We start from the raw sequence: 24,340 nt of genomic DNA, 5'->3' as shown, positions 1-24,340 counted from the left end.
ATGCCAAATACTGAAATTTCCAATGACCCATAGAAGACCAATTATAATAAAACTTAATAAGTGATAATTCATGATATATAGTTATCTAATATTTTAATATTTTATTAATATTTATATGAATAAATTATTAAAATTATTTAATATTATTTTAATAATATTTTAATCCACCCAGAAAGTGAGTGGTCTAATGTAAAGTATATTATGTTTTTTTATTGAACTTTTATATTCTGAAACCATCCTAGGAATTGTAGCTTCTAATGGTTTCTCTTTTCTTCCATAAGCCTTTTCAAGTCTTGTCTTGTGGAATTCAAACCTCAAATCTCCAAGTAGAAATTTCAAGCCTTTTACTTGGGTGTCCATTTGGGCATGAAGCTCTTGAATACTAAATTTCATTACAGTTAATGAATTTCTAGAGCCTTCCTGGACCTGTGCATGTTAGGTAAGCTGCCAACTATCTGTTTGTCATCCATAAAGAAGGACATTAACATCATGAACTTAACCTACAACAAACAGCCACTTTACGAAAGTTCTTTAGATTCAATGCAGCCCATAGTTCTGATACATCCCCATCAAAATATTAATCAACACTGATGTCTCATAAATAAATTGCAATTCTGGTGCTGGATTTTTGCCAAGTTAACTGATCATGCAAATACGGAAGTGCCATATGTGCTCAACAAGATGATTGATGAAATGGCTTGAATCTTATTGATGATAAAAACCATTCATTCAATTTCCTGACAAGCAAAAATAATCACAGTATCTACTGTTCAACAATATGCTACAAGCAAATCAATAATCATCATCCTCAATTAGACCGATACAGATACAACTCGAAAACAAACTAGCATTATTCGCACGATCCAACCTTTGACCGCCTTTTTTTTATTATTTCTGTCTCTTGTAAATTTTTGCCAGGAAAGACTTCAACACTGCTTGCACTGCCTTGCTAGGATGAGCTTCAATGGAGGTTACTAGTTTCTCATAGCTTTTGTTCTCATAGTCGGTAAATACCCCCTAATAGATTAAAATTAAGAATTTACAGATACTCTACTAAAGCATATTTCAATACTCTATTAAAGCATCATTTGTACATGAACACATTCCTTTATTTTTTTTGCCCCGGGTTATATAAACATATTCTGTGCATTAATAATGAATCAAATTTTGGCAGACGGTGCTTAAAAATAGAAGTGTTGCAGGCATGTCTTGATAATATTGAATTAGTAAATGACACATAATATAAGATCAAGCATCAGACCTGAAGATTCAGCTCGTTGTAAAGGACTTTCACCTTTGTTACACACTCCGGGTCAGCTTTGCCATAGTTTTCCTGAGGGGGGAAATTCACTAACAATAAGTTATTATGAATCAGACAAGTAGAAGAGAGCGTATACAGAATGCATTGCTCTTACATGTAACACTTTCTTTTGTTCATCATTGCAAAGTTCCAAAGCCTTTACCACCAGCCAAGAGCACTTAAAATCTTCAATATCTGTTCCTATCTGATTTTCATTAAAAGATACAAGTAAGAACACTCCATTTTGACAAAAAGAAACTAGTTGTTCTGGTTCCCCTCCTTCCCCACCCTTCCACGCACTTTTCTTCAGAAGATTAACTAAATTAAAAAGTAAAAGCAATGTTATTTTCTTATAGGCATTTTAAAGAACACTTGCACTAAAGGTGCCATTATAGGATGATTTGTTCAAGTTTGCAGTTTTGTGGTAAAGAGTTGTAGAAAGATTTTTATGCAATAGTGTGCTCATTAACGCAAGACCAAAGGAGCTCTTAAGAAAAAATTTAAATAAAAAATGAAGTAGCAGCAACAGAATAGAAGTAAAAATTAAAAAAGAAAAAATCTTTTCCCATATCAAAACTTGGGGTAGCCTTTGAACAAATCTACACCTTTGTTAGTTAATTAGAATGATAAACATTACATATTTTTATAGGATTTGTATATATGTAGGATTATATAAAAGTAAAAAATTACAATATGGGTTTAGGTTTTTAAATAAATTAGTCCTTTTTCTCAAGAAAATATCATACTTAAAACTATAACTTTTTGTCCATTAACATGTTCTGTTTCCCGTCCATACTTTTATAAATACATATATTATAGCACATACAAATCATAGTTCCACTATCATACATCTTGCACTTGACTCACCTTACCAATTGTCTTGGGATCACCAAAGCAATCCAAATAATCATCCTACAAAGAGAGGAAAAAAAAGTAGAAAATCAGCACTAATGAAGAATTCCATCACCTAAAATAAACAGTGTCCTCAAACAATAGGAATACGTCCTCAGACAATAAGAGTATGACCTTTTTCTCTCACTAGAAAACTTTACTTTATTAAGCTAATCAAGTCCTCTATTTTTAAAAATAATAGAATGCAATTCAGGAAACTTTTTATGGTCTAGTGTCAAAAATCACCTGTACTTGGAAGTAGATTCCCATATCCACAAGAATGTTCTTTACATCAATATGGTCATCCAGATTCTCACCCGCCATGAGCAATGCACAAGCAACCTAAGGGTTTAAGTTTTCATTGGAAATGGTGAATTCTCAATCACTGAATAGATACTATTTTAAGATTGCTTCATATAGAGATGAATCCAAATAAATCAGATTGCTCATACTCACAGGAAGGTAAAATGAGTAGTAGGCAGTTTTGTACTGAACAATTCGCCGGTGACTGTAAAATTCCAACCAACATGATAGTCAACAAACAGCTTCAGGTTAGGAAGGTAGACAAGTTAACAGTAAGGTTAAGTTCTACCTATTCCAATTACTTGAAAAATAATTCAAGTTAATAGATACTTTTAGGTTTATCTACACCATCCACTACGCTAACTGAAATTGTTGGAAACTCCAACCTTTTCATAATCAATTAACATAGCATTTTGAGGCATCTGATAGCAGTTAGTATACACACGCAGCCAGCTAACTCAATAGTTAATTCATGCATGATATAGAAATGAAAAAATATAGTTAAGATATTAATGAAATTGCGTGAAAATCTGAAAGGTATTCATACTTCTCCCACAATCTTAATTTTTTATATTTTAAATTTCTGAATATTTTAATAAGTACGATTATATATATGGCAAAGTTTCACTTACAGAATGAGTAGGATTAGAAATATGGCAAAGTTTCGCTTACAGTGACAAAGTGTATTTGGATAAATCCTTTTCTCCTTCTAGTGTTGTGATCAAATCTATCATCTGTCCTGAGGCTGTTTGGAACTCGACCTATGTAAGCACAGCATAGAACATTATGCTAATTTCTTGATCAAAAGGCACTTGTACAATCAGCAAGTCGGTTACCTCATTAAACAAATCTAGAAGATCTACGTAGTATGCCTTCCCTCGAAAGTGGTTCTTGAGAATCCTGGGAATATGATTTCGAAGTAAAACCCCATCATTTGCTGCAATCATACCAACCTGCAAAATACAATTCAATAAAGTTCATTTTTTGACCAGCAACAGAAACCTTAAATGGTTGTGGAAAAAGACAAGCTCATGAACATACCTTGGGTACCCTAAACCAACAAGGCTGACCACGTCTTGTATGAGAGCCATCCATAATGTCATCAAGGACAAGAAAATAAGCTTGAAGCTGCAAATTTAATATAACAGAGAAATAAGACAACTTTGCAACAGAAAAATGGTAGTTCAAATATTGGATACTTTATCAAATAAGATAAAGAGAGAAGAGCAGAGATTCCCATCGCCATACCCACTCAATACACCAACCAAGAGCACTTGCAAGAAAGATTTCTTCTTCAGTTAATTCCTGTCCTTCTTTCAACAATTGGTAGCTATCAATCACAGAGAGCCCCCTATTCAGCTTCCCTGTGGAGAAGACAATGAATTACAATCAGTACTATTTCATAATGATCAACTCTTTATTAAGTGCTTTCCATTTCCCTCACAACAAAAGTTTCAGAAGCACATTAATGAATGCTAAAGGCTTGAGATAAATTTCATCATTATGTTGACGTATAAGTATTCAATTAATACCTCCAGGCACATTGTAGTCCAACATCTGCAGCAAAGTAGAGCATTCAAAAGTCAGAAAATGAAAGAGTAAACTGCATAAATTTCATTAACTGTGCACATGCACTCAGAAAAACTCATTATCAACCGTGTTTAAGGGCAAAAACCAGGAAAAAATAATTTCTTGGATAAAGAAAAATGTTCTTTTGTTCATATAATTGTAACAATTCACTCATGGAACTACTGGTTATTACTGTTAGAACTTCGGCAAAAAGTTTTGATCCAGCCTAACTTAAATCTACTTACAAACAGCTTGATTCTCCACATTTATCAACCGAGAACCCACACAATAGTCCCACATAAGTTTCTCAGTGACCATTAATGGAGAAAACTTAAGCAAGCTATTGAACATCCGTCAAAACCAGGGATTTCACATGGTCAAGGAGCCAGTTTCATTCTTACTGAACTTCTCGTCACCATAGAATGCTGCATGAACCATATCATCTCCGAAGAAACAACCATCAAGATTATTTGGTGCTTTTTGTTGTTTCTTTTGACCTCCCAAACTGCACAAAATATTCTGACCGACTAATCACCGAGGAAGTTTGGTTCTTTTACCTCAAATATGAGAATGTGACCAACTGTGCCATACTTCATGAACTCAGATCCAACCTTGTCTTCTAGCTTATTATCTACCTAACCAGAACCCACAATCTTAGTTGGATGGCCTTTAATATGGTTTCCCATAAATGCCTGTTGGCTAATTCAGCCCAATCTTTATTTGCAACCTCAGTAACACTGATGTCTCTTTGACTTGTGAATATGAGCTCTTCAATTTAAGAAACTCTCTATTAAATTATCTAAACTAACCATTGTACTGCAAATAGAGCAGAACATATAGTATTGCAGTTGAAAAGCTCATGCTGATACAAGATTTGCATTAACCATTTTCAACAAATATAGTCTCACAAATTGTAGACTTCATAAGTAGTAAATCTGCCTCAATAGCATATGCAGATAGCACACTATCTAACCTACATTATCTTTTCAATTATGTTAAACTTGTGGATAAGTCTAGTAGTGCGAAACCCTCTTAAGCCATTCTTACCATTCTCCTTTTTGTTGTTCAACAATCCCCACTCAATTCTTTAATACTAATTGACTGCAAAGCAATGAATTAAAGTAACCAAAGGGCTATAATCCTCTACAGCCTAAACCTTGGTGGATTTCTAGAATGAACATTCCAACGACTGCTACATGGGCAAGAATTAAACTACTACCATTAGTACAAAAAAAGAAAAAAGATGCATTCTTTGAAGCAGCACAGCTGAAATGTTTCATCAATTACGCTTATTCAGTGGTGAGGATCACGTAAAGTAAGCTGTGCACTCAAAGAAATTATTTTCTAATCAAGGAAAAAAGAAGAGAACATTTTTGTTGATTCTTCTCATTATTTTTTCACAAGAGGGAAGAAACAGCTGGAGCTGTTGACAAAACGTCTCTTTATTCTTGCAAACAGCTGGAAACATTGTTATTTTCTCTAAAATTAGTTTTACAGATGTTGATTCATGTGGTTATAAACATTTGAGTGCAAGTTGCACGGGATTGTTTATACATTTATTCAAATTCAATGCAATTGCACCCAGGGGCCCTTTGATAGATACTCTTTAATCATCAAAATGGGTAAAAGTTTGGAGTAATATTAAGGATGTCACTCACTCAGTATCTACAATGGTTATTCAACTTCAGAACAAATTGGGCAGTCATTGGTTAGAAATGATAAACATACAACAGAACTACTAAACATACAACAGAACTACTTACTTTTGGACACAAGTTTCATAATGATGATGCAAGATGTAAAATAGCATTCTCAAAGCTTTTCTTTTCTTTTTCTCTTTTTTACATCTATGCATATTCTGAAGGATCAATAGAGTTCTTAGTTAAAAAAAAAAAAAAGAGGAAACATGAAAAGAAAGATAGATATGGAAAACACAGCTAAGAAAAGGAGGGAATTGCTTAGGGAGGAAAGAATTGAAAAGAAATAATAATATATATATATGTGTGTGTGTGTGTGTGTGTGTGTGTGTGTATAAATATGTATATATATAAATACATAAGTAAATAATAAAAGCAAATTGGCTTAACATTTCTGGAAGGTGAAAAATGTCCAAGATAAAAAGGAAAGCCAGCAACGGGGAACAACAGAGTACACAATAATAATTATCCCAGCTGGCAAAACTATGTGTGTCTGTTTCTTTTCTTCTTTTTGGCAATTTGCTAGTTTTGGCATAATTTAAAAAATTCCCATTTTAGATCAAGCTCTTATTCGCACACAGAGTCTCAACTTACCAATCTAACAATCAGGGCTTCACATATATAAATCATGCATACTCAGTTTAACTTTCATGTTTGCACTACAGCTTCCACATATTCAGAAATGCAAAATAGAACAAAAAAATTAAAAGAAAAAATAAAGAATCGGCATTTTCCATTTCCTCTCAAGAGAGAGAATGAAACTTGGAGTTCTGAAACACATAACAATTGAAGCAGAAAGAACCCAAAAAACAAACAACGAGAAATTAGTTTAAAGAAGAAGAAGAAAAAATGGAGAAAGAAAGAAAACGCGAAGTACCCGGTTAACCCATTCACGGGAATCAGGAGTCCATTCAAAAGCCGGGTCTTCAAGAAGCTGTTTCTTGAGAATAGAATAGACATTCAAGAACGTTGACTTCAGATCCGCCATGGCTCCTTTATTTGGCCTTGAAATACAAAAAAGAAAAATGAGGAGAGGAAGAGTTATAGGGAGAGAAAAGAATGAATGAAGCTTGCAATTTGCAGAGAGAGAGAGAGAGAGATGGAGCTGACTGTCTCTATTCAAGATATTCTTGTTCTTGGCTCTGGGCTACTCTCGTTCGTTTTCTCGACTTTATGGGAAGATGGAGAGAGAGAAAGACAGAGACAGAGGGATGTAGCTGTTGTTAGATTTGAACTGAATGTTTCGTGATAAATTGGGGCTGTAGTTCACTGGAATTACGAAACTTGCCATTCTCTTAACTGTACTACTGCGACTAGAGCCGTTGAAAGAGGCGTCAGGAGGCGAATCATGGCGAGTATTGGTTAGTTGGAAAATGCAAACGAGCGAAGCCACTTATATTTTATATTTTAATAGATTGCTAAATTTCTTTCAGAAGAAAAACAGATTAACAATTATATTAACAAAAAAATATTTTAAAAAATAATTTATTTAATGAAATAAATAAATGTTTTTATTATTTAATAATTAGCAAATCTTGAAAGTTAATATTATATTCATTAAATATTAAAAAAATATTTTTAGAATATTAATTACTTATATATTAATATTTTACTATTATCATTTCATTAAAATAAATAATTCTATAAAATTTAGATTATAATTTTAGAACTTATATGTTTACTTTAAACAAAAAATTTATTTAAAATTATAATTTCTAAAAATATTAAGATTATTATTACTACATTAAATCTTAATAAAATAAGTAAAACATCATTTTATAAAACTAATTTTATTTTATTTATATATGTAGTTTTTGTATTTATATAAATCATTTAGATACTATATCAGTTTTTTTAAAATAAATTCGATAATTATTAATAACACAAAAATTATATAAATTTATTTATAAATAAATAAATTTTAATTAAGAGTAGTGTTAATATTTTTTTAATATTTATGTTAGCAATAGATTTAAAATTTTAAAAGCTAATAAATAAAAGGATTTCTTTGAAATTAAATATAAAGCGAGTTTTTTAATACCCACTTAAAGAAATAACTGAAATGAAAATTATATTTTTTATCAAACAAGTATAATTATTATAAAATTATTTTAGAACATAATTAGAGCATAATTATTCAATAGTAGTCATTTATTGAAAAACTAAGCATTTAATTTACATTTTTATAATAATCATTTTTTATATAATAATTTATTAAATATATTACTTTAAATATACTAATTTTATGCTGTTTTGCAATTCTCAACCTTTAAATTTAATAAATCAATATTTGTGATATTTAATAATTTTTTATTCATAAATTATATTAATTAAAAAAATCGATTATAATTAAAAGAATATAAAATATAAGTTGTGATTTTATTTTGTGATAATCTTTTATATATTAAATAAAAAATATGTGATTTTATTAATAAAAAACTAGTAAGATGTTTAGCATTTTTTTATCAATAATTAATTATTTTAATCATATTTATAAGTCTATGTCTAGAAATGAATAGCTACTAACATAGTTGTTTGATTGTTTAATTGCAACTCCTCATAACAATAACTTATTCACTATAATATAATAGCCAAATAATAATATTAGATTTAAATATAAATAATACTAAAATAATAGTTGATAAAAGTAAAAATAATTAAATTCTTATGACTCAAGAATTTAAATAAAAAATACTTATTTTTACTAAAAACAATGACCGAGTATTTATTTTATTAAAAAAATATCAAAAAATCAAACTATATTTGTCTTTAAAATACTCCATTATATAATTGCATTCCTCTTTTTTAAAATTATGCACTTAGGTTTTTCAATTTTATGTTCCAGTTATTATAAATATCTTTTCTTATTAGATTATTTAGTCAAACGTACGGAATGATTTGGTTGGTGTTTACACGGACATCTGGTGCGTGCCTACCATACACTGAATCATATGATAGTATTTGGTCAAAGATGTGTTAGTTAAAATGTCAATAATTTAGCAGTTGTTTGGTCTTCGTCCATTTCTTTTCCAATAAAGAAAAATACAACGACTCATGGGTATATGACTTTTTCTCCAATGCAAATCACATTAATATTTTTAAAACGAAAATCAAGGATTGAGTTTGGTGAATTTCTAATCTGCTACTTTCCTTTTTATTTTATTTTAATTGGGAATCAACCCATATTGAATTTGTATTTTATATATTTCTTTAACATTATATTTACATACATATATATTATTCAATTTTATTTATAATATGAATGATGAAAATACAGCTAGTGAAAGCAGACAAATTTACTAAGAATTCTATGTTAAATCAATAGTTTTTAATAAAATTAAATTATTTTTATAATCTATTATATTTATATAAAAAATGAATCATGAGGAGCATCCGGCAATCGAAAAGAATATTTTTATTTTAATTTAAAATTTTATAATATATTACATATTTTTAATAATAATTATACTAATAAAATTTACTGATAGATTGTGTTTTTCAAAATTATATTTAATATATATATATATATATATATATATATATAATTTGATTAATGTTATGAATGAAAAATTATATTTTAAATTGGAGTTGATAAAATATTTATATAGATTAATTAATATTTTGAGATAAAATTATATTTTAAAAGAATATGAAATTTTAATTTTTAATTTAATATTTTAACATCAGAATTTTAATTTTAATATTTTAAAAATAAACAATTAATAATTTATATTCAAATATCAATATTAATAAAATTAAATTCAAAAAAATGTTTGTACTCAAAAGCTAGACAGGATACTACACAATAGAAAGGGCATTTCCGTAATTTAAAGAGGTTTGAGATCAGAAAGTTGCAGTCCAAAATCCTTGGAAATATCGACGGCTTACAAAACGCAGGACAAGTAAACGCGACAGTATGAGTTGGTTGAGATTCGTCCAGTTGTTTGATACAATTGTCGATTTTCTTTAAAAAGGAAAACAGATTAGCAGTAGAGAGAGGCAGGTTACTGATATAAAGGGTCAGAATCTTATTTTTATTATTTTACTAGGAAAATTAACAACAAAAATATACTTGTTCTAAAATCTAATTATTAATTAAATTCTCAATTTTATATTTTTTAATTATTTTAATTAGTTATTTTAAAATCTTAAATGGTACAAATACTAAAATATATCTTGTCTATTTGTGCACCAGTCAAATGACTTACTGGAAAAGATTATGACAGATTTTTTTACTGATTCTCTAAGTTTGTGAGACTTGTATATTTTAATATTTTAATTTTTTATATTTTAAATAATATAATATTGTTATATCGATTATAATTTTATCTATTAAATTTTAAGAATGAAGATAACACAATATGACAAGTCATGTTTAACTTCAACGTGAAGGGATTTTGATTTTTCTTTTAAACAGGTGGCACTTTTAATAATAAAAAGAAGAGGTCCAAATTAGAGTTTAAGTTAGTAAGGAAATGATAAATATGGGTCAATTGAATGAACTTAGATAATTTGTTATCTGTATGATGGGCTAATAAAATGAATTTTAAAATGATGAAATTATTACCCAATATGTCCTTTTCTAAAATTATCATAAAAATGTGATGAAATTAAATTTTATACGTTTCTTTTTTTATTTTAATGATTTTATCCAAATCAAGAGAAACTCAAATTGAGTTTATAATTTCTTTAGTTTTAAATGAAGTATTGATGGGTGTTTCAAAAATGGCTTTCGTTGCTTCTTCTTCTCTTGTGCGGTGGGCACTTTGGTCGTGGAGGTAGAGGTGGACTAGAAGGAAGTGGTGGAGGTGGATGTGGGCTAGGAGGAGGTGGTGGAGCTGAAAGGAGAGATGTTTTTCTTTAAAATTTTGTTGGATTTTACTATATATAAAAAGTTCATTTTTTTTATAATTTTATGTAAAATAAATAATTTTGGTTTGAATTATTTTAATTTTCAAGCTAAATTTTAAGTGATGTTTATTAATTTTCAGATCTGTAAAAATATATCTTTAATTTCTTTACTTGAATTGTTATTTACCCATTAAATAAGTTCTAAATATTATAAACTTATTTTTTTATTGAAATATTATGTTTATATGTTGAAAAATATTAGAAATTGAGTTTCAATTTCAAATTAATAATCTTTATTTTCTTTTAAAAAAATAATTTTCAACTTAAAATTAAAGAAAAATATTTTATTAATATAAATGAAATGAAATTACTTATATAAGTGAAAAGAATATTCTATTAATATAAATTTTTAGTATATGATTGATATTTGGTTGATTTTTAGTATATTTAATTTGAGTGTAATTTTGCAAATACATTTTCTAAAAAAGGATATTTTTATAAATAATTCTAAATTAAATCATTATTATTTTTTTATATTTTTACATTTTTTTTTAAAATTACAGTTTTACACTAGTTTGTGTCTCTCCATTTTCTCGGTTTCTCTTTCTACTTTGCTATTTTCTCTCCATTTTCTCTACTAGGTCATTTTTTTTTGCTCTTCATTTGTCCATTTCCTCCACTAGATTGTCTTTTTTAATCTTTTTAGTTCTATATAATCACGGTTGATACTCTTTTTTCTTCTTTTTCTAACTTTTTTACTTATATTTATAAAATTAGTAAAACCTGCTAATAATTTAGCAATAGTAATTGTCACGATCCGATCTGTGAGCCCGTGACCGGCATTAGGGAATGAGTAAACGTAAAACCACCGTAAGCATGACCATTCACTAACTTAATCAAATTTCAATACAATAGCACTGATCCACAATTAACTTTACCCGTCAAGTTCTACATATTTAGAATTTGGACTGCCAGCATGAATAGGCAAAGCCATAATTTACATGAAATTATAAAATGATAAATCTGAAATTCTACTGCGGAGATTCTAGAAGTTTAAAGTCAAACATACCAAAAATTCAATACATTAACCTGAAGATAAAGGAATCGGGCTACTAAATAAAAAGAACTGCAGAAAAACTAACCACACCTGAAAAACAGTCAAATTAAGACTATCAGTATCGAGAGTAGGTTAAAATCATATATCCAAAAATAATTACAAACACTTCAATAATACATTTATTTAATTTAACATAAAATATTAAGTCATGCAAAAATGTACGTGTCATGCCATGCTTCTATAAAATAAATTTCACATACTACGGGATGGAGTACTTCAGTAGAACCCTAATCTCCATTACTAAATAGTCTTAGCCTTTCAACTCTATTGTTCCAACAGAACTGGCGCCCAGAGAGCAAAGCTCGACCAGGGTCTTTAAATCCAATCTGGTCACTTAAATTTCCAATAAAGCCAGCGCCCAGAGAGCAATGCTTGACCAGGGACCTTTACTCCGGCAAACTCACTCTACTCAGCCTAGAGAGTTAAACTGGACCAATGCAAGTTCTAAATTTACTTTTTACTATCTGTCTCAGATTCATACCGTTGTGCACTCGGTCCCGATGCAACCCATCAGATGGCATGTTATACTTTCGTCTCATCCCGAGTCAACATACATTTACAATAACCATAATGTAGAAAATGATACATATATAAATAATAATTAAATAATTAATTAAAATCTTAAATTATTTAATTAGAATTGCCGTGAAAAACTTTAGCATGACACACGTATGAAGCAGATATATGACTTTAACTCACAGTTCTAACGACCTCCTAGCTCTGCTCTGATGCCTCGGATGGAGCGAGCCGAACTGACGGATTTATCTAATCATGAAAACAATTCGATCAGTAAATATAAAACCTTTGGCAATTAACCTTAGGACTAGACTCCTAGAATTACTGCTTAAGAATCTCGACTCGGAAGAATTCTATAAAAAATTCGGTAGAACCTCCCCTAAATCACAGACATCCATCCCCCGTATAACAGGTCTAGGACTTGCCAGAAAACACTTCAAATATACAACGATTAATTAACGCGGAGTTGATCCACCAAAACTGCATTAATTTTTCCGACTCTGCAACACAACATAAAACACGATTATTAGCAAACGGTCCGATAATTAATTATTTTAACTAACAATCCTCACAATATTTTTCTAATGCTCAACACAATTAAATAAACACATAATTTATATCAACAACCTCTAAAATCAATGGCTAGAGAATTACCGAGACGCTTGATTACTCTATTGACTCACCTCTAGTCGCCGGAGTCCAATCGACGATTCAAACGCGCCTATGGACTCAAAACAATGCGTTGATGATGATTCCAGCTTCTGATATTCCGATTTGACCTCTGATCATACAGAAAAATTTACAGACGATATCGACCGCTGATTTTTAAATGGAGTCTGATTGCCAATGAAACCAGTGCCATTGGAAAGCTTGAGCTGAGGAGAGTCCGGATATGTCCTCTGATCGGCCATCTCTCGCCGAAGCTCGCCGGAAAATACCCAAAATCCCGGCTCTGCAACACAACATAAAACACGATTATTAGCAAACGGTCCGACAATTAATTATTTTAACTAACAATCCTCACAATATTTTTCTAATGCTCAACACAATTAAATAAACACATAATTTATATCAACAACCTCTAAAATCAACGGCTAGAGAATTAGCGAGACACTTGATTACTCGGTCGACTCGCCTCTAGTCGTCGGAGTCCAATCGACGATTCAAACGGGCCTATGGACTCAAAACAATGCGTTGATGATGATTCCAGCTTCCGATATTCCGATTTGACCTTCGATCATCCAGAAAAATTTACAGACGATATCGGCCGCTGATTTTTAAATGGAGTCTGATCGCCAATGAAACCAGTGCCATTGGAAAGCTTGACCTGAGGAGAGTCCGGATATGTCCTCTGATCGGCCGAAGCTCGCCGGAAAATACCCAAAATTCCGGCTCCCCCTACTTTCTCTCTCCATCGCAATTACCAACTACGGCCACTAATCGCGTCGTTGCTGCTCCCAAAAGGAAGCCCACTCTCCGATTGCCACACCCTCTTCTTTCCTTTTATTATTTTTTTTTACATGGACTCATCTGCTCTCCACCAGCCGTCACCACCGCGCCTCGAGCGGTCTTCCTCTCCCCCTGCCACGGTCGGCAGCTCCACCCTCTCCTTTTGCTTCTCCTCCTTCCTCTCTTTTTTTCTTTTTTTCTTTTTCTTTCTTTCCTTATCGGCATTAGTCCCTAAACTTTTCTTTCTTACCATTTAGTCCCTCAATTTTTTAATTACTAACAATTTCGCCTTGCAAGATTTCTGATTAACCCTTCAACTTTTTTTTAGCTTTTCAATTAAGCCCCTAACTATTTAATTTGGGCGAAATTAAAATTATTGAAAATATAGAATTACTTATTTACCATTGCTTTTAAAAGTAAAATTATCAAAATACCCTTATCGACACATTTAATTACAAAAATATCAACCATACAAATTTTTATTTAAAACTCCAAATTAAAATAATTATATTTTCAATCCTTATTCCAAAATTAATTTCCAATTTAATCCTACACTTAATTAACTTAATTAATCAATTTACTAACTATTTTTCAATTAAAATCAACACCATTAGCTAATTAAAATTCATCATTTCTAAATAAATTATTTTATAAAATATATTAATTATTAATTCTTTCATAACTCTAAAATATAGAATTTAATTCATATGGGGAGAAAATTAAGTGACCTATATATATATATATATATATATATATATATATATAAAATAATTTATTTTTCAAGAAATTTACTTAATTAATTTCTTGAAAATCAAATTAATTAGATATAAAAAAATAACTCTCTTATTTTTTATCTAGTATTGAAATTCTATTTTAAATCATCCCAACTAAATCAATTGAAAATAAAGTAATATTACTTTAAATAAAAACTCGTTATGAATTATTACTATTATTAATATTATTAAAAAAAAAAATTTCGAATATTACAGTAATGACTAAGTTTTTTCTCCTTTTCTCAAAGGAGACTTTTAAAGGTGATAATGCTGGTAAGAGAAGAAAAATTGTGATGAAACAACTATTAGATAGTATGAAAGATAACTTGTTTAAATAGTTGCTAAGTCTGTTAAATTTATTGTACTTTCTAATGTATATCTTATCATTGTATCTCAATTTATAGAGCTATATTTTCTTAGTTCAATATTAATCTAATATATAAACCATCTCTTTCTTCTAAAACTATCAGCTTTTATACGGTATCAAGTCCAAATGGCAAAGAATAATACCTTTATCGCTGCCTCCGCAACAATCACTTTTTCTCTCGCATAAGCACACCGAACTTTTGCCATAGAATTTACCTCAAAGGACTTTCTTGCATGGAAAACTCAATTTCTACCCTTAATTACCAAAACCTTATGGGATTTGTTGATGGGAATATATCTGCTCCACTTAAGAAGTTCCCGTATCAAACATGGTTTACAGAAAATCAGTTGCTCATGACATGGCTCTTATCCTCACTTACAAAGAAATATAAGTTTAACCTCCTTATTCCAAGTATGGACAGCCTTCAGTCAGACCTTTGGTTCGATGTCATAAAATCAACAACTCCAGCTGCATATAAACCTTTAAGGGCTCAAAAGACATGACATGTCTGTATCAGAATATCTTCAAAAAACCAAGAATCTTGCCGATGAACTCATTGCTGCTGGTTATCCTTACAAGAGAGCTAAAGCAATAAGAAGTAATGGCAGCAGTTGCATATTCTTGTGATGAATCTTGATCACTTGATTAACCATCCAGCTGATGAGAAACACAGTGCTTGGAGAAGCAGCGGATGCATGCCTGCATAACTTTGCATCTGTGAAAACATACATTGAATTTCTTGCTTTCTTTATATTTCTTTGCGCATATTCAATTAAAATCTTCAATCTCCAGGCATAAATTAGATAATCTTGCCTTCTTTTTAGGAGCCATGTTTTGATTAGCATTCCTCAATCCAATATATAAATCAATAAATATGAGTAGCAAACCAGAACTTTTCTCTTCATGGAAGCAAAGGACCATTATTACAACGACACACAAAAAAAAAAAAAAAAAAGAATTGAAATCAAATTACAGGTTAGATTTTTCACTTTTGGGTTAAAGTCATTTAACTTTTAACATTTGTGAAATTCATAATGATGTTCAGTGATATCCAAGAGCATTAATTAAGCTTATTTAAATGCTAAAATCTATCCGGATAAAAAGCAGTTGACGTCAATTTAATGCTTATTTAAATGACTCTAAGTAACATTTAATAAAATAAAATGATATAAAATCCTTTTATTTTTACATTAGCTCTTTCTTTCCACCAAAAAGTGATACCACAAATGTAAATATATCCCACTCTTCTCGATTTTCTTATTAATTCCCTCCGAGACATAATTAACTTAAATTTAATGGCTTGTCTATATGTTTAAAACTAAAAGAAATTTAATTCCCTTTCGGTTAAATTAAATTAAGAAATTTGTAAGGTAAGATTAGTATTATTTTAGGAAAAACTTCCTTTTTGCAAATTATGTTATTTTTATTTAGTTTTTCATTCTTTAACTTTCTTTTCTTATTTATTATACATATGTCCTAGCTACACAAGTAATCCAAATTGTTTTATAACTTCTTTTAAGAACGTGAAAAATAGATTAAATAGCTATTTAAATACTTTTTGAAGGTATTGATTGGTCACTTGATGATGCATATCTTAATTAAATTATATTATTTTCTTCTTTAAGTTTTTTTTTTTTTCTAAATTTAGTGCGATTCACATCTTTTTTGAAATCAATCCGACAGTAATTTATAATTCAAAATTATAAATCATATTAGAGATTATTTTCTTTTTAAATTCTTTTCAATAAGTTATTGTTTATCACCATAGATTTTAATATAAAATCATCAAAATTACATAGCTAATTAAAATCTAATGGTTAAATATATTTTCAAAGATGTATATTTTTATATTTTTCTTTTATTTGTCAAACCTTCCGAATTAACTAAAAACTTATTAATCAAACCACTTTATTGAAAAACAAAGCCAATGAATTCAATAAACTTGATAATAGATTGCTTGATATGGTCTATAATGATTATTAGGATTATGACCTAATTATATTCTATTATTACTTGATCATTCATAACTCAAATAAAAATTTAAGAAAACACTCTATGCACTTCGATTTGAAATAATAATACGAGGTTGTTCCAATGGTTTAATATTTTTGTTGTTTATAATGCCTATCATGACCAAATTGAGTAAATTTTAATAACAATATGGTCTTTCCAATTAAATTACCTATTAATCTACGTAATGACTACTTGATTATTTCCAGTTTGACATAATTATATTCTATTATTACTCAACCATTCATAAATCAAATAGATTCTTAAAGATAAACTCTCTAGAATTTCTACTGCTAAATTAAAAATCAAGTTTTCTAATGTACATTATAGAAATTAATTAAAAATTAAAATAACATTAATATATATTTTTAAAAATAAACAACATATATATATATATATATATATAGTTTTTAAAAAGTTTCCTCTTAAAAGTTAAAATTCTTAAATATTATGTGTTATAGAAACTAAAGGAAACCATCAAATATATAAAATTCAAAATTAATTTGATTTGAATTATGCTAGTTAAAATTTATAAAAAAACTTTATTCATTTTAGAAAAAGATATGAAAAAGAAAACTAAATATAAATAATAAAGTCAAAAGAACTATTTTGGTGTTAGCGGGCTTGCAGAACCATCCACGAACGAGGCAGACGCGATGCAACGATAAACACCTACATGTCTTCTGCGAGGTTGCGGACCACATCAACACGAGGCATGGACGGGATTGCGAGGAGGAGAGTTGTTGCGCCCACACAATAGCCGCAAGGTCACAGCACCTCCGCTAGGTCGTGGGAGGCGTGACTCAACTCCTTTCCTGGCTAATTTTTCTAAAAATTTAATTCTTAAAATTATTAAAATTAAGGGTAATTGAGATATATATGAAAATTAAGTCCTTTTTAAGTTAAAACACTCTTTAAGATTTAAATACATATCTGTCTCCTCTACATACGTAGTCATGTTATTGATTTATGAATTTATTTTAGATTTTCTTTTCTAGGATTTATATTTAGGATCTAGACTGTAATTATCTCATGATTTAATCTTCCTAGTTTATTTAGGTTATATTCCTAATTAAATATTAACTATAATTCTAAAAGATAATATATTAATTATATTTTAATATTATATTAAATAATAAATAGTTTCCTAATCATATAATAATACTAATTCTATCTTAAATAGCATATTAATTATATTTTAATATTATATTAACTAATAAATTAATTTTTAATTAAATAACAATTCTAATTCTAGAAAATAACATCTTAATTTCTATTCTTAATATTACATTCAATTATGAATTAATTTTTTTAATTATAAAATAAAGTTTTATTTAAAAAAATAATGTCAATTATTTTGATTGTATTAATTTATGTAATATTAAAATTAATTAATTAATATTTTTAAAATATTTTTATATTATTGCACTAATAAGATTTTAAAATCTTAAAAATTAAGAAAAAATTTAAAAATTATTAGTTTGCTATTATTTTTTAAAAAAGTTAACTATCGAAAGTTTAATTAAATTATATCTATCAATTTAATTTTATAATTAAAATAATAATAATGGTCATGCAACATACTGATAAGCGACTTTTATTTTTTATTTTTATAAAAATAAACACATAAAAATTTAATGTTAATGAAATGGAAGTGAAAGACTTAAATTTTTATAAAAATAAATGTATAAGAATTTAATTATGAATGAAAGTGTAAGGACTTAATATGAAAGAATAAAAATATAAAGACCAAATGTGAATTATTGCGAAGAAGATTCCAAAAGTGACAAACTCAACAAACAAACAAGAACGCATTTACAGTCCATTTTAGCGTCTGCTGCATAGCAGCCACATTCTCTTTATATTTTATGTTGCAGGCCTCTTCTTTATTTCATATACTTTCTCCAGGAAGCTCTTTAAAAATTGTTGAGACGATGAACACTGCAAAAAGGGTCGCTCAGCTGCTGTCATCTAACAACTTCAGGACCCTCTTTGACTCTGTTGAGGCATTTCTTTTTGATTGTGATGGTCTGTCTTCAATCTTTAGTCTTTGATTCCCATCTAAATTTTTGTAGTCTCTAAAGTAATGGAATGTGGGTTGCTGTGAATTGGGAATTTATGTTCTTTCATATTTGTGAATATAGGTGTGATATGGAAAGGCGATAAACTCATTGATGGTGTTTCTCAATCACTTGAATTACTTCGCTCTAAGGTAGCTCATTATCTCCTTTTGTTTTAAATGTTTAAACTTTTTATTTTCTTAATAAATCAGCACATCTATTTGTGAGTGAATATAGATGTATGTTCTGGTATATAACTCAGGGGAAGAAGCTGGTTTTTGTGACAAACAATTCCTTAAAATCAAGAAAGCAATATTCTAAGAAGTTTCATTCTCTTGGAATTTCTGTTAGTGAGGTTTGCATTTTGTTTTGGTAGAATTTTCAATTCACAATTCAGAGTACTATCTCTGTTATATAAATGTGTTTTTATTCATTTATTTGTTGTAGGATGAGATATTCTCTTCATCTTTTGCAGCTGCTATGTACCTAAAGACTAACAATTTCCCTCAAGAGAAGAAGGTTGGTTGTACTCTTTGCTTATCCTTTTTGTCTACCCTTTAATGGTAGACTAGTTAGATTAATGTTATGACCAACTCTTGAAAGGAGATTCTTGTCATGATGTAGACTGATGTGGTAGGTACTACTGTCTTCATTTACATCCTAAATTGCATGTGTTGAGGCATTAGTACTGTGTGTTTAGTTTCTCATTGATTGTTTTTGTAGGTATATGTGATAGGTGGAGAAGGTATATTAGAAGAGCTCCAGCTTGCGGGTTACAAAGGTCTTGGTGGCCCGGTATGTCCCTACAAATTCCCTAATGCAAATGTTGTTTTTCCTCCCTTAAATTTCCTTCCTTTAGTTTTTTAGAACAGAAAAGTTGAGAAACTATTTGGTGCTTGTCATGTTTTCTCTATTTCATTTCCCTTACGGTTGATAGACATGTTTTCACTTTCTTTGATCTCTTGTGATCCACAAGGCTGCAATAATCCAAAAGATTTCTTCAACCTTACTCTATCTGTTGCAACTGCAGATGTTCCTCCGCTTTTGCAACAGAAAAATGCATTAGCTATCCTGATTTGGTTACTAGCTCCTTGTAGCTTGATAATGGTTTCTCTTTGTCGCTCCTTGTTAAGGAAAAACCCTTTTGTCCTTATGCCTATGCTTTAAATGATGCAAGATTTCACCTTATATTTTTATCTTGAGTAATATTTACTGAAGACATTTATTGCAGGAAGATGGTGAAAAAAGAGTAGAGCTGAAATCAAATTCCTTATTTGATCATGATAAGAGTGTAATAACATACTGGCCACAATTTAGTTGAACATTACTTCTCTCAGTTCCTGCTTGAGATTTATAATGATACCACTCTTATCCCAGGTTGGAGCAGTTGTGGTTGGGATAGATCCATATATCAACTATTACAAACTTCAGTAAGACAGCCTGGATTCCTTGTTCTCTAGCTCATTGTTTTAAATCTTCTTTGTTTTATTTGATTGTTCACCCTCTGAAATTCTGACAAAAATCACTTTGAAATATTGTAAATAATATGGAAAGAAAATGAAGGGTATTTAGGGGTTGACCACAGTTTTGGTTTCAACAATCTAATATGAATGGCTAGGATTCACTCGATTTCTGGGCCATATTCTTTATGTAGGTGAGACGGCCGAGTGCTTCAAGGCATATCAATGTAGTTCAAATTTTTATTGTTGGGGGTTGAAAGGTTATGAATTGATTGCAAGTCCAATCCCAATATCTAGATTTTGTGGACTTTTCTAATGCTTAGATCTCAAGGTAAATAAACAAAAAGGAGAAATTCTGAAAAATTCAGTAATTAAAAAGTTTACTTCTGTTGATTTCGAAGCTGGATGCGGTACCTTGAGGTGGTTGCAAGTATTTGATCATGGCACACCTTTGGGCAAGTTTTGCATCTTCCCCTAAATCTTCTTTAATACCTTTCAAATTTCAACAAAGCCTCATGGAAATTTGCTACAAGTACTTCAAGTTTCAATTTCCAAACTCATGCATACTCATATAATTATCCATCTCCTTACTAATTGCTGTCAAGGTGCTATGGCATTCCCTATTCCATCATTAGCATTCTCATGAGAAGGAAACCTGCACCTTTGCAGAATTGCTAAGATAAATTAAATCTTTGTGAAAGGAATTATCTATATCGAAAAATTATATAGAATATGTATTCAGCTTCTGGACTTGCTAAGATACACATGTAAAATAATTTACTGGTGGAAGTGAGAGTTGAAAATATCTTAGCTCAGATATATTTGCATAAAAGATAAAGATATGAAATCGTGAAGTACTGCAACTTTTTCAGGATGTCCTGATAAATCTGGAATGAGTTCTATAATATGTTTCTTAGCTAATGATAATAATAAAAATTTTCATTTTAGATGTATGTGCATTCCTTTATGATAGGTATGGAACCCTATGCATACGGGAGAATCCAGGTTGTCTATTTATTGCAACAAATCGTGATGCAGTGGGACATATGACTGATTTACAAGAGTGGCCTGGTCAGGAAGCTAAGCTTACTTGTTTAAATTACTTGCTTACCATTTTGGCCTAAGTTTGCTTCTGGGTTTCAGGTGCGGGTTGTATGGTTGCTGCCATCTGTGGTTCAACAGAGAAAGAGCCTATTTTAGTTGGAAAACCATCAACTTTCATGATGGAATTTTTGATGCAAAAGTAAGTTAATTTTAATATGGTAGTTTCTAACTGATGATTCTTATTTATTGTCATCTTGCATATTTATTTGCTTAAATGCAGTAATGCACGGTTTACTGTTGAGACTGTGCATTTAGAGGTATAATATTCTTGATCTAGGCAGTTCTAGTAATGGGGATAACTTTTTGTAATTTTGTGTTTCTCGTAATCCTCTGCATAAAGGAAAAACCTCGACTATAGTAGGCTGTTGTATTTCTCTTCAGTGAACTCTCACCCGTTTGTTGTAACAACTATATTTCTTTATCTGTTGTACGAATGTATTGAAGTTTGCCATGTCTAATCAATGGGAGGCACAAGTCTCATAATCCAAAATGAGTTTGCATTTTCAAACGGCAATGTGATATTGCGGGAAATGCTCATCTTAACAAGATAATGACTGGCCTTTGATTCTTTTTTAATGATACTTGCAACATTGACATTCCAACCACAACTGGATCACGGGAGACATTTCAGATGTTTAACATCTGCAATATGCTTTGTTTAGCAGATTTCATGTGAGCACCTCCAAAATGTGTATGGTGGGTGATAGACTGGACACTGATATTTTATTTGGACAAAATGCTGGCTGCAAAACTCTTCTTGTTCTTTCAGGTGCATTAGTTTCTTTCCTTAAGTTTCTTTTCCTCATATCATCGGAACTTGTAAAAATTATGATGTTTCAAACTGCTAAAATTACAGGAGTGACAAATCAATCCACTCTAGAAGACCCTATGAACAATATACAACCAGATTATTACACAAGCAAGGTGTCTGATTTCCTTGACTTAATGGGGCCATAACCTCTCATTATTCTTGTAGCTGAATTATTATTTAGGCAAATTTGACAATGCCTATAACAAATGTTTATCTTTTCAATCTGTTAACAGATTTGTAGAGTTTCGTGAATTATTTGCATTGCCTTGTACTGTTTGCATTTTAATAAAAGCAGTCCTATTGATTAAATGAATAATAATGCTCCAGGATCTTATCTTTTGTGCTTGAGATGCTCTTTTTGAAATGCAGACTGCAGGTTCATAACTTGGATTTTTGTTTTTAAATGTTCAAATAGCATTGTGTCAATGTGTTGCATCTTTTCTATATTTACTATTTTAGTTTAGTTTTATGTTACAGCAACTTTATTTAATTTTCTTTCTTTTTGTCTGGTTATAATTTTGTGTATGATTTTGTAAATTATTTTTGTTTCACATAATTTATATGATTACATCTGATTCTGATAGGATTCGTAGATTATATGATTTTATAAAAATTTATTTAAGGAGCAAGAGGCCTTTTAAGGTGAAAGTCTTAATTATTATGTTTGGTGATTATATATATATATATATATATATATATATATAATCACCAAACATAATAATTAAGACACGGTCTATATATTTTGACACAATAATTTTTATTTTGACATATGTATTTATTTTTGATATATGAGATTCAAGTTAATCGCAACTAATTGTCTGTTTGCATGACCGTTATTATTATTTTGATTATAAAATTAAATTGATATATATAATTTTTTAAAATTTTTTTAATATTTGATATTGATTTATAATTTTTTTTAAAAAAATAGCAAACTAACTATTTCTAAATTTTATAAATTTATAATGCAATAATATAGAAATTATTTTAAAAATTATTTATTAATTAATTGTAATATTATATAAATTAACATATCGATATAATTGATATTACTATTTTTAGAATTAAAAATTTATTATATAATTAAAAAATTAATTTATTAATGAATATAATATTAAAAATATAATTTAAGATATTATTTTCTATATTAGAATTATTATCTTATTATAAAATTAATTTATTAATTAATATAATATTAAAATATAATTATTATTCTATTTCATAGGATAGAATTAGTATTATTATTTGATTAGAAAATTAACTATTAGTTAATATAATATTAGAATATAATTAATGTACTACTTTTTAAAATTAGAGTCGGTGTTTAATTAGGAACGTAACTTATAAATCAATAAATTAATAAAAAATTATAAAATTGCATGTAAGCTTGAACCTCATATGTTAAAAGTAAATATAAAAATCTTATGTGACAAAAATTAAGCATACATGTCAAAAAAATTTAGGTCTCAAAATTTATATATATAGAAAAGTCTATATATATATATATATATATATATATATATATATATATATATATATATAGGATTTTCTATTAATTTATTATTTAATAAGTTATATTTTTTCCTGACATAATAATTCTAATTCTAAAAATAGCATTTTAACTATATTTTAACCAATAAATTAATTTTCTAACTAGATAATTATTCTAATTTTAAAAAATAGTTTATCAAAGTTGGATGGAAGAAGTTTAATTAATAAGTTAATTTTCTAATTATATAATAAATTTTAATACTAAAAAGGTAGTAATATCAATTATATTTATAAGATTAATTTATATATTACTAAAGATTAATTAATAATTAATTTTAAAATAATTGTAATATTATTACAAAAATAAAACCTTAGAAAATTAAGAAAATAAGAAAAGAACTTAAAAATATTTCATATGTTATTATTTTGTAAAAACTATAAATAATTATAAAATATTAAAAATTCGGTTAAATTCTATCCACAAAGCATAATTTTTTTGATATGTGTTTTAGCATATATAATTTTTATTTTAAAATGTATATATAGAGTTCAAGTTTATATATAGTTTTAT

General features: G+C 28.9%; 2 protein-coding genes across 2 annotated transcripts; one reads left to right on the top strand and one right to left on the bottom strand.

The window, feature by feature from the left end:
- Positions 1 to 685: 685 nt before the first annotated feature.
- Positions 686 to 7,028, bottom strand: LOC8262022 (farnesyl pyrophosphate synthase 1). The gene is made up of 13 exons (XM_048370122.1): positions 6,871 to 7,028; positions 6,638 to 6,764; positions 4,027 to 4,051; positions 3,743 to 3,858; positions 3,536 to 3,622; positions 3,331 to 3,447; positions 3,167 to 3,255; positions 2,648 to 2,699; positions 2,438 to 2,533; positions 2,168 to 2,212; positions 1,416 to 1,505; positions 1,262 to 1,333; positions 686 to 1,017 (listed from the first exon to the last, which is right to left on the bottom strand). The coding sequence occupies exons 2-13, from the start codon at positions 6,746 to 6,748 to the stop codon at positions 889 to 891; spliced, it is 1,029 nt and encodes a 342-aa protein (XP_048226079.1). The 5' UTR covers positions 6,749 to 6,764; positions 6,871 to 7,028; the 3' UTR covers positions 686 to 888.
- An 11,633-nt stretch (positions 7,029 to 18,661) lies between these two features.
- Positions 18,662 to 22,591, top strand: LOC8262021 (phosphoglycolate phosphatase 2). Its single transcript, XM_002534293.4, has 11 exons — positions 18,662 to 18,871; positions 18,988 to 19,055; positions 19,166 to 19,258; positions 19,351 to 19,422; positions 19,627 to 19,698; positions 20,135 to 20,194; positions 20,281 to 20,333; positions 21,337 to 21,434; positions 21,507 to 21,606; positions 22,133 to 22,236; positions 22,324 to 22,591. The coding sequence occupies exons 1-11, from the start codon at positions 18,712 to 18,714 to the stop codon at positions 22,422 to 22,424; spliced, it is 981 nt and encodes a 326-aa protein (XP_002534339.3). The 5' UTR covers positions 18,662 to 18,711; the 3' UTR covers positions 22,425 to 22,591.
- The last annotated feature ends 1,749 nt before the right edge of the window (positions 22,592 to 24,340 follow it).

The sequence above is a fragment of the Ricinus communis genome, chromosome 10 (assembly GCF_019578655.1).
Source record: "Ricinus communis isolate WT05 ecotype wild-type chromosome 10, ASM1957865v1, whole genome shotgun sequence".
Lineage (NCBI taxonomy): Eukaryota > Viridiplantae > Streptophyta > Magnoliopsida > Malpighiales > Euphorbiaceae > Ricinus > Ricinus communis.
The sequence above is the reverse complement of the archived record's forward strand: the minus strand, read 5'-3'. Positions and strand labels throughout refer to the sequence as shown.